Below are 12,280 nucleotides of genomic sequence, written 5' to 3' on the forward strand. Positions count from 1 at the left end.
ATTTAAGGCTGAATAACAAGCACACTGTTTTTGTTCTATTGATCTGAAAATCAGTATAACAAAAATAGTGCACTTCTTATTCAACCTCAAAGAAGTATTACCGTCTGAAATTGTGTGTTTGTGTTGAAGGAACATGACTGACAATGCACAAATACCTGGAATTTCATTCATCCATCTCCGTACATATTTATGTAGATTCAATATGGATAAAGGAAAAGTTGTCACATTCATAAAAATGGGATATAAATACAAAAATGTAGGAATGTCACACACTAATTGACTAGCAAGCTGCAGTGCACTCAAGGAACACATAAGCACACCGTAAGCAAACATAACAACATCGTATCTAGCAACTATGCACGTTGAATGGCAACAACAAGTTTCAGTGTGGAAACTTTTCCAAATGTGATATCTCATAAACAATTACCACTAGAATCCTATAACAGACAACTGTCATTCTAATTCACCCTGCTTTCAGTTTGTTCATTTCAATAGGCATTGATCCATTAAAAAAATGTACATCTGCACAAAAAATACACTTCATAAATATTATTAGAATATGTTTATTGGCTAACAATACCAGCCCCTGATTACCACTCCATTCTGTGGATACCACACATCACTAGCACTTCCCATTTCAGCAACATTTATGGTGCCAAGTCTTAGGTGATTCACCCTGTATACTGCAGAAACACATCCAACATGTGTTGAGTGTAGTTTTAAAGAGGCACAAAACAATAACAATAAGTTTTCTTATTGTAAAATCAGTTGGACTATATATTGTAATCTTTGATGCTCTATTAGGAAATTTAAGGCTGGGTTCATATGATGTGCCTAGAATTTTAATAGAACATTAATGTCAATATACAATTGCAGTGAGAAGACAAGTTACATTTTGGTAAAAGCTGAGAGATCTGAACAGACTGCAGCTTTTGTGTGTTAATGCAGAACTTAAAGACTGCAAATCACTTTTTGATTACAGGAAATCTTCACACTTTTACTTTCAACTCTTGTGTATTACAGACTACACCAGTACCTATCATCCTGAAAAACATGCAATACATAATTTGGGGGGTGGGGGCGGGGGTCCTCCCTTTCCAACATATTCAATAAAAGCTAATCAGTTGTCATTCTATGCCTACACACCCTTTGTCATCAGGTAGCGCATGCCTTTTCTTGTGAGAATCCTTTGAACGTCTCTGGTTTCCACCACCAGTTGATCGACCCATGGAATTGCTGCAGCCACTGCTGACACTTGATATTGGGCTGTTGCTTCCTGCAACTAAAAGAAACATAAATGATGCATGCAATAACTGAAATGGGGCAAAAATATCCTCTAATACACTCCCATCTCTAGAAGGCTCTGATCAACTACTGACAGTATGAAAATGTGAAAACATTTCTTATGAGATTGAACAATAACATTAAATTAAGGACTATTCTAAACATAAGTACTGAATTTTTGCTACTTATCAATTATTTACTTTGCATATATACACTGCATTACCGAAAAATCAGAGAAACATAATGTGTGATTTTAAAGACTACCTATGAAGTTTATTGCATAGTGAGAGCTTAAAGCCCCTTTTGCAGGAGACACTTTCCTGAATCAAGTATTCATAGCAAGCGAGTCTATTGCGCTGTCCTTGGTGTGTTATTCCTATTTGGTCGTAGATATTTACACATTGATATCAGAATTAAATGTGTTTGGAGTGCTGTATGATCTTTAAACTAGTTCTGCAGAGTGATAAAGGGGTCATAAGGTATCAGCTCTCACACAACAATTTGTAGCACAGGAGTAGTATTTTTTTTTTTTTTTTATCAGTCTACTGACTGGTTTGATGCGGCCTGCCACGAATTCCTTTTCTGTGCTAACCTCTTCATCTCAGAGTAGCACTTGCAACCTACGTCCTCAATTATTTGGTTGACGTATTCCAATCTCTGTCTTCCTCTACAGTTTTTGCCCTCTACAGCTCCCTCTAGTACCATGGAAGTCATTCCCTCATGTCTTAGCAGATGTCCTATCATCCTGTCCCTTCTCCTTATCAGTGTTTTCCACATATTCCTTTCCTCTCCGATTCTGCGTAGAACCTTCTCATTCCTTACCTTATCAGTCCACCTAATTTTCAACATTCGTCTATAGCACCACATCTCAAATGCTTCGATTCTCTGTGTTAAGAAATAGCAATAACATATGATTTCTTTAATCATCTAAGCAAAATTTGTAATGTATTTTCTTGACAAAGGTCAAATGTTAAACTCTCCACACTGCTGAGAACTAAAAGAATAGGAAAAGTGTAGTCAAAACATTTCCAAACATCTAGATTTGTCTGCTCAGTAGAATATACAGGGTGTTACAAAAAGGCGCGGTCAATCTTTTAGGAAACATTTCTCACACACAAATAAAGAAAAGATGTTATGTGGACATGTGTCCAGAAATGCTTAATTTCCATGTTAGAGCTCATTTTAGTTTCGTCAGTATGTAATGTTCTTCCTCGATTCACCGCCAGTTGGCCCAATTGAAGGAAGGTAATGTTGACTTCGGTGCTTGTGTTGACATGCGACTCATTGCTCTACAGTACTAGCATCAAGCACATCAGTACGTAGCATCAACAGGTTAGTGTTCATCACGAACGTAGTCTTGCAGTCAGTGCAATGTTTACAAATGCGGAGTTGGCAGATGCCCATTTGATGTATGGATTAGCACGGGGCAATAGCCGTGGTGTGGTAAGTTTGTATCAAGACAGATGTGCAGAACGAAGGTGTCCCGACAGGAAGATGTTCGAAGCAATTGAGCGGCGTCTTAGGGAGCATGGAACATTCCAGCCTATGACTCACAACTGGGGAAGACCTAGAACGACGAGGACACCTGCAATGGACGAGGCAATTCTTTGTGTAGTTGACGATAACCCTAATGTCAGCATCAGAGAAGTTGCTGCTGTACAAGATAAGGTTGACCACGTCACTGTATGGAGAGTGTTACGGGAGAACCAGTTGTTTCCGTACCATGTACGGCATGTGCAGGCATTATCAGCAGCTGATTGGCCTCCACGGGTATACTTCTGCGAATGGTTCATCCAACAATGTGTCAATCCTCATTTCAGTGCAAATGTTCTCTTTATGGATGAGGCTTCATTCCAACGTGATGAAATTGTAAATTTTCACAATCAACATGTGTGGGCTGACGAGAATCTGCACGCAATTGTGCAATAACTTCATCAACACAGATTTTCTGTGAACGTTTGGGCAAGCATTGTTGGTGATGTGTTGATTGGGCCCCATGTTCTTCCACCTATGCTCAATGGAGCACGTTATCATGATTTCATACGGGATACCCTACCTGTGCTGCTAGAACATGTGCCTTTACAAGTACGACACAACATGTGGTTCAGGCAGGATGGAGCTCCCGCACATTTCAGTCGAAGTGCTCGTACGCTTCTCAACAACAGATTCGGTGACCGATGGATTGGTAGAGGCGGACCAATTCCATGGCCTCCACACTCTCCTGACCTCAACCCTCTTGACTTTCATTTATGGAGGCATTTGAAAGCTCTTGTCTGCGCAACCCTGGTACCAAATGTAGAGACTCTTCGTGCTCGTATTGTGGACGGCTGTGATACAATACGCCATTCTCCAGGGCTGCATCAGCGCATCAGGGATTCCATGCGACGGAGGGTGGATGCATGTATCCTCGCTAACGGAGGACATTTTGAATGTTTCCTGTAACAAAGTGTTTGAAGTCACGCTGGTACGTTCTGTTGCTGTGTGTTTCCATTCCATGATTAATGTAATTTGAAGAGAAGTAATAAAATGAGCTCTAACATGGAAAGTAAGCGTTTCCGGACACATGTCCACATAACATATTTTCTTTCTTTGTGTGTGAGGAATGTTTCCTGAAAGTTTGGCTGTACCTTTTTGTAACACCCTGTATACATAGGAAAACATCACACACTGTTTAGAGGGCCATTCATATAATGTTTTTACTTTATCCTTTGATTCTTTTAAGCGCAACATCCAAAATCTTTTTTCCTTCTATACAGCTAACTGTTTTTCCATTGAAACAATGTTCGTTAAAAAAACATTTTTTCCTCTTTATATTATTATTTTTGGAGAATGTAGGCTATTTCTTTGTCTAAGTACTGTAAAACTGAAATAATTGTTTGCTTTCAGGTATTCGGTATCTCTCCCGTGAGAATATTCATCGGCAAAGCATCATTTCTGCTTAACGCTCAATGCATCACAAAGTCAGCAAATGGCAAGACTGTGCCCAGTTTCTGCACATGTGCACTCTTTAATTTACTCAGGATTTTTAAACTATATACTCCACACAAGCAATCTCTCACTGACATTACAGACCCTTTTGCAACATGGCTGGCACTTAAAGCACTTAAATTCTCTCTCTGTGATAATGTACCTGTGCACACATCTGTTGCCAGTTTCTCTTCACAAAGTACAACTAACAGATCAATTGGGGAATACTCAAGTTTAATGAAATAATACCAGTCAAAACAAACTGCTGCAGCTGAATCTAATATTTTTTTAGAAGTCTGGAAAAATGCTGGCTATGAACAGATGTAAGTGGCAATTATGATGGGATCAAAACTGACTATCAGTAGAATTTTTTTAAGTCACAGAAATATCAGTTACTCTCCAAATACCAAATTCCTTAAAATTTCTGTTTAGCATACTTCAAAACTAAATTTTCAACTAGGACAAAATAGGCTTCAATCGATCCAGTCATTAAATGCACTAAAATAATGTTAATAGATATCCCTTCACTTCTTTTCATTAAAGTCTAATTTCATACAAAAGAAGCACCTGAACATCTTTTGAGCATTGAAGTGACAATTAGAGAAGGTAATTTTCCGACACACACACACACACACACACACACACACACACACACACTCCTTTTGTTCACTGAACACTTTTCCATCAAAATACTCACCATTGGCAGAAGCATGTTGCCAGCCTTGTTTATTCACTTGTGACTGGGACGATGTAGATGCAGAGCCTGAAGACAATGGAGAATTTGAAGATGCACATACAGAACTCTGTGTGCTACGAGGTGGTGAGGATCCCGGTTTCCTGGACAGAATTCAAAGAATAATATTATTATTGCAGAATACACCATTGATGTGCAAGGACGAAATTCTAACTAATGCACAAGATTAATTATTGAATCAGTTCCACCACTGAAGAAATAAATGCTGAATCCTGGTTTACACACCTGGTGTAACAGAATAGTGGCTAGTACCAAGTCAACTTAATGTTTATTGTATTATATTATTTTAAGGAGAACTATTACTGGGTAGTTTGTTGAAATGAAACTTTCTCACAAAATGCTCCAGCACTGCTGAACTGGACCAACACTCTACATCAGGGATCATCTGACCACTGTCTCCAATTCTAGTACCAAGTTTCATTTCAGCCAGCTACCTGTTGAGTTTTTTTTTTTTTTTTTTTTTTTTAATAAACAGAACTTTAATATTTCTTACCCGGAACATGGCCTAGACCGGGCCACATCTGGACCGACCTGCCCTTTTTTAGTTTGAGACTGTCTGTAGCGAGTGTTATGCTGATTAATGACTAACATTCTTCTTTTTTTTCCTTTCCTTCTATTCCCGTGTGGAAGCTTAGGATCTCTTGAGTTTTCCTGATCTGTGTGCCACTGAGTATGAAGCTGATCCCAGAGTACCCTTAGCACACAAGGGAAATAATTAGGAATTGAGAGGAAGCAGCTGTGGCCTCTGAATATGGTACAATGCTAGTATTGAAATGGAATGAAGAGGAAGCCACAAAGTAAAGCAAAGCAAAAGCACAGTAAGCAAAGGTCAGAAAAAATCCAAAAATCCCCCAAAAAACCACACCCAAGGTAGTTAATATTTTAACTTACAATAATCATTGTCCACAATAACCAAGATAGGAAATGTGTGGTCACTAGACAACACAAACTAAAGCCGTGACAAATTAGTTTAAAAAATAACATGCTCAGTACCATTATTAATGTATTTTCCCAATTCAAAATCAATCTTAACTGTACATGCACAATAATCACATTTATTTTACAAGTTTAATCTTAGTTCACTTATGATAAATATAAATAAATTGTTGTGTCTTCTCCCATTCCATTCTTTTAAAGTAATGGCTCTCATGAACTTGAGGAATGTACAAATTGGGAAAATAGGTCTGAAATATTCCTTGCAGATCTGACGCAGTTTATGCCTGTAGAGCAACTATGAGTAACTTGGAAATCAATGAAGTACATAACTGATGGTGAATCTACAACTCACTTTTAACTTATCTAATCTATGCAAATATATACCATCCTATTAACATTCTATAATGACAATGTTATGAAAAGGATAGATTTCTACTCACCATATAGAGGAAATGTTGAGCCGCAGATACACACAACAAAAAGATTGCTAAATAGCAAGCTTTTGGCTTTGGAAGTCTTTTTGTTGTGGCTGCCTGCAACTCAACGTCTCTACTATATGGTGAGTAGCAATTGGATTTTCCACCGTTTTACTACAAATGTTCTTTCTTCTGACAACAGGGTTAACCTCAAAGTAGCCTGCTTATACTTTGGACAAGATAGTCAATTTTTACCTTAAATTTATTTTTACTGTATGTTATTTTTCGATTAAGCCACCAATGTACACAGCTAACCTCCAGTAATTTCAATCAATGTCTCTCCCGTTGCTCATTGCTGCTATAAAACCATTAACACTCTAAAATAATTAATAAAATTATCTCACTTCAATAACAAAGACACTTATCTCCCATTTCACAAGAGGAAATATAATAATATTATAATGTGATAAAAATCTGATACATCAGTTAAAAATGAAAATATGTATATACTTGAGTGACAAAAACATTTTCTTTGTATAACCCATACAACAAGTTATGATTTTCTTTGTACTTCCAAGCATTCCACATAATTTTTAATTCAGAAACTGTATTTTGTTACATTTGTTTGAGAATGGTATTTAGTGTCATTCTTTGCAATATTACAAAACTACAATAAACACATCAGTTACAAAAGTTTGAACCTCAAACACTGACATCTAAGTGTAATAACTATTAGTAGCCTTAGAGGCACTTCATATATCACATCAAACTTTGTTATCTATCATATTATGCTCATACTAAACAGTTTCTACAAGCATAATGAATGCTCAGCACTCTGTTAAGTAGTAATACAGAGAAGCATACTACACCAAAGTTACTGCACAGACATGGAACTAGACCCACAACCAAACATCAGTTTAGGCTACAGCAGCAACATGCTTCATGTATATTCTGAATCCAACAGATGTACAAAGAGACTAATGGAAAAAAGCTTTCAGAGCTAGCAACACTGCAAATGAAAATTCCATACATGAAAGTTTTTGCAAAGGTTTGATCTACAATGCAGACAAAATTTGGCTTCTTTCTTTTTATGTATAGATTTGAGAACTGCCAAAAAAGTAAGCAATTATTCAGAGCAAACTCATGTTTTCTTGGGAATTGTTATTTCAAGTACAAGAATGCATGTTCAGATTGTCACAGAACAAGTAAAGCATGTACACGATAATTGTCAGCCACAGCAAAAATCATCAATAGAGGAAAAGTTCATAAGCAATATTATTTTAAGGCACTCAGTGATGTGGTTGTTGCTACTCTTTGATAAAATAATGATAAACAGTGTAACAAGTTACATTTATGTTTTTGAAACCTTTCATGTGAATATAATACAAACACACAACCCACAAATAGATACTGCAACAAATTCCATCCAAATTAAATTGAAGTTCAGCAGGATAAAAGTGACTACAGTGATAAAGAGGGGAAAAGATGACCGATTTCAGAATACCAGGTAACATAAGCCACACAATATGCACCATAAAATACACATATTTACAGCCACAAAAATCAAGCATATTGCACTCACACCCAGAAAAAGAAGCAGAAATAAATTAAACTGAATATAACCAGTAAAATACAAGACTCGGAATGGAGAAGGAACTGGGTTGGCTACAAGATCTTACAAATCATGCCACACAATAATAAAGAGGAAGTAAAAGATAAGAATTGAATGATTTCCTTAGAAGCTAGATTAAAGAGAACTGCAATAATGTCTTCAAAAGTAAAAGGTCTTTCATTAAGGGTGATACATTTTTAAAATGTAACCTTTTTTTGCACTTCTAAGTGTGAAAATACCCATTGCAATCTGCAATTCCGTCACAGCAACTCATGCATCCCGAACATTTACAAGTCATTACATATTTTTACCAAAGTGACAGCTCAGTTGAGAGTGCTCATCGCTGATTCACCAGAGAATTGATCATCGAAGTTTCTCTGTTCAGGCTCTACAGCATACTGTGACCAAGTCAGAGTGAGATTTCACTCTACATGACCAGAAGCCACCAATGTAAAGCATGAAGTGAGGACAATATCACAGCAGTAGTGGTCAGTGTTGAGGAAGAGCTGAATGTGTCTGTTTTAAGACGATCTCAATAAATGTGGCTATCTGAGACATCAACTTGGCAAATCCTGTTAAAGGATTTGGGTCTGCAGCCATAAAAAGTTAACTGACTCAAGAGTTGAAGCCAAACAATCAATCACAGATTGTACCATGAGTTCACTGTTTGAGCACTGCAGAAGTTGGAAGCTGATCCTGATTTCTGTGGAAAAATGATTGAGTCAGACAAGGCACATTTTTATCTTAGTGGCTTCATCTATATGCAAAATTTTCATTAAAGGAGTGAGAAGAATCCACAAGTGATTCACGAGATGAGATTTCATTTAGGAAAACACCCTGTGTGGTACAATTGATGATGTGGCAATGTCGTTTGGCCTTATTTCTTTCGAGATGAGGCAAGAACCATTACCATCAATGGCAACCACTACAGATCCATGTTACGCAAATTTCTATGGCTAGAACTTTGTACAACATGGATCTGTAGCAGTTGTCTGATGAATGTTTATCTCAAAATCTTCACAAGTTTGTGCCTTGTCAGCATAGACCCGTCATCACGACTGTGATGACCAATTCACAAATCCCCATCTTGAAATGGTCCAGCCACCAGACTTCTCCCTCAACAAACAGTTGGTAACCAGTCTGTTCAATATCAGTGGCACGATATCTGTGATAGCCTGGTGAGGGTTTACCTCAAAATCTTCACAAGTTTGTGACTTGTCAGCATAGACCTGTCATCACACTTGTGATGACCAATTCACAGATACCCATCTTGAAATGATCCAGTCACCAGACTTCTCCCTCAACAAATCAAGTGTAGCATCAGCTATGTGGCATGTAGTGCCATCCTGGTGAAATCACATTTTCAATATATGTGGTCTCACATTCTATGGCTAGAACATGAGACGCATATATTTTTCTTTCAAATTTTAAGAAATATCACTCTGAGTGAAAGACCCTTTATATACATACAATGTTACAGCAAGTTAAAATAACCAAGGTACCAAAGAGTCTATGGGAACAACACAATAGGTCTGTAATTTGTAACATACTGCAATTACAATCTCTGTGTAGTAAAGAGACAGGACTGAGGAAGGGGATATCTGAAGTAATTCTTAAGATTCTGTGTGATATAAACGTACTGGAAGAAGAGTATACCTGCACCCCTTTCCAATGGGGGCACTGCAGACAACTTCCAGCTATATTTATGAAACAAATTCTCCTGTAATACTTTGTGTTTTTCATGGCTAAATTAATGTGAATGGATCACACTGGAAACAGTGGCCACAAGTGTGTATAGTATGGGACTTAAGAGAAATTATAAAAAGCAACAAAGTCTGAAGTCAAGCTTAAAAATCCTGAAAACTGACACTAATTCCAGTTTCATTCTGTACTGTTCCTGCCCTTAAACCATGCACAATAACTGACTTATTGTTAATGGGAACTGAAACGCAGGTAAAGAATACAATTGGACACACATTGCACAGCGCACAGTGAGAGAGATTTTCGAAGGACTATTAAGAGGCATCTTGCATCACATCTATTGACATCATACAACTTCATGACACAAGCTACTAATTAATGGCATATTGACTGTTGGCTTTTGTGTTGGGATCTTCAACTGATGGTAATTCTGTGATTTTTCTGATATTTGACCACAACATTGACCGAAGATCCTGAGATGAAACCTGACAGGTGTAAGTCAACAAGTGACCATGGTAGCCTCAACAATTTTTGACACCTAATTTATTGTTTTGTGCACAGCTTATTAGAACAGCTTACACAATCCTGCCATAAGTTACTATTCCACAGAGCTGAATACATATTAATAGTTATCACAACAATTCCCCAAACAATGGTATCAATATGAGTGTGTACTGAAGGTTTCAACTACATTTACTGCAACCCTTTATATTAACTAACCTGTGTTGTAAAGGAGGATGAGTTGTGAAAATTTTAGACAGGTTCCTGATACATATTCAGTGAGAGTATGTACATGAAGAAAGAGCAAAGCACTGCCCCCAATAATAATAAATATTTGTGCTGCAGATAGCATTTCGAAAGTTGGAGTAGTTTTATCTAACTTTCGCAATATGCATCTTATGAAGTGTCACACTTCCTTTTGCCTCACTAAGTCATGCATTACTTATGAAACTGCTGTATCTTTCCCACTAAAATTCATTAATATATTCTACAGATAAATCTAGCAATTATTAAATACACCATCAAACAATCTCTGAATTTTGAATCAGTAATTTCATACAAAAACATGATAGGTTGCTTCTACTGCGGCAGTTATCAGGAATGTAATAATTTTTTAGTGCTCAAAAGATTTCTTTGTGAAACTGATCATAGTGGAAAACACTACACCATATATGTACAATCACATACCAGAGTGAAAATAGCAGCAAACTGTTTACATTATTTTGGTAAAAAATCACATTCATAATGGCAACTGTTTTACAAACAGCCAAGAGACCAAAACTAAAATGTTGCTGCGAGAGAATTATTGAAGATTAATATACCATTGATATCAGTCATTAAGAATAGAGCACTAGTTCTGTTGAGGAAGGTGGGAAGTAAAAAGTCTTAATTATTTTTAATGAATCCTACCAAAATTTACAGAATTTAATTTACAGAAACCACAGAAAACCTAAATATGAGGCCAGCACCTCACTCACAGAGCCAATCAATGCATTTTTTGAAAAGTCCATGCTGATGCTATTTGTGCAAATGCACTTTAGCAAGCAAATGATAAAAATAGATGGACAATATGGCAATAAACTGTAGAATTCTAAGCTAGCAGTCATTTCAGCAGGAATATTTGAACCTTCATTTTTAAACTGGTCAGAGCAGAAAACAGTTTAGTGAATATAAAAAGAAAATCAACAATGACTATCGGTCTAAACATAAAATCTCCCCACATTTATGACTACGTGGGGAAAAAAAGCTTCACATGGGAAATAAAAAAAAGGTCTCGAGTACCAAAAATTACTAAAACAACAAAAAATTGAGGGGGAGGGAGGGAGTTTGGGTAATGTGAGAATTGAGACCCTGAATCAACTGAAGGCATTATCAGATTGCTAATAAGAAACAGATTTAACTGATATTGGCAAAGATAAGGATTTGACTCCAGGTCTGGCACACAGTTGTCAGGAAGGTCCATCTTAGAAAAGTAGAGTTCATCAAAGTGTATAGCTACTATTCTACTCTAATTCTTCATAAAACATTGGAACTCACAGACAAGTTAGACATGATCAATATCCATCTATTACTGTAACTACCTGCATTTTGGCCAGAAAACTGTTATGACCTAAGTCTAACAGCTTTGACCAGACTGTTCCATCTTGAGTGTCCAAGCACAAGCAGCAGCATGGCTATGTGCAGAAGTGGACAAAATGCTCATGCAAAGGCTGTCAGGCAGCCAGGCTATAGCCTTCATAACCAATGGCTCAGCCAACAGCCTAGACGGGTGGGCAAATGGCTCAAGGACACGACAGAATCAAATGTGAACTTGGTGCAATAAGGTCCCATAGTGGGTAACCTGGCCCTCCTGCACCTACCCGTTGCTGAGCCGGCAGGCACCCTTGCTTCATAAGGACAGCACTGGAACAGCCTCATTTAGACTTAACACACTCATTAAGAAGCAACTCCTAAGCACTGATGAACCAGTACTAGTAAACAATATGAACGAGGTGGTAACATGGCCTGATTCCCCACTCACTCAAAGTTAGGCCCTAGTGGAGATGATATGCAACTGTCTAATTGCAACACATTTATTGAGTATATCTATACAGTTTGGATGATTGTAAT

The 12,280-nt window shown here is 37.3% G+C and overlaps 1 protein-coding gene across 1 annotated transcript in view; it reads right to left on the reverse strand.

Moving 5' to 3' along the window:
- Positions 1-12,280, reverse strand: part of LOC124722352 (probable WRKY transcription factor protein 1) — a 189,420-nt gene that overhangs the window by 85,489 nt on the left and 91,651 nt on the right. The window contains exons 7-9 of the mRNA XM_047247525.1: positions 5,499-5,750; positions 4,949-5,088; positions 1,147-1,282 (exon numbers count right to left, since the gene is read on the reverse strand). Of these exons, the coding sequence (XP_047103481.1) occupies positions 1,147-1,282; positions 4,949-5,088; positions 5,499-5,750 (528 nt within the window). The remainder of the gene's footprint in view (positions 1-1,146; positions 1,283-4,948; positions 5,089-5,498; positions 5,751-12,280) is intronic.

Source organism: Schistocerca piceifrons, chromosome X, assembly GCF_021461385.2.
Source record: "Schistocerca piceifrons isolate TAMUIC-IGC-003096 chromosome X, iqSchPice1.1, whole genome shotgun sequence".
NCBI lineage: Eukaryota > Metazoa > Arthropoda > Insecta > Orthoptera > Acrididae > Schistocerca > Schistocerca piceifrons.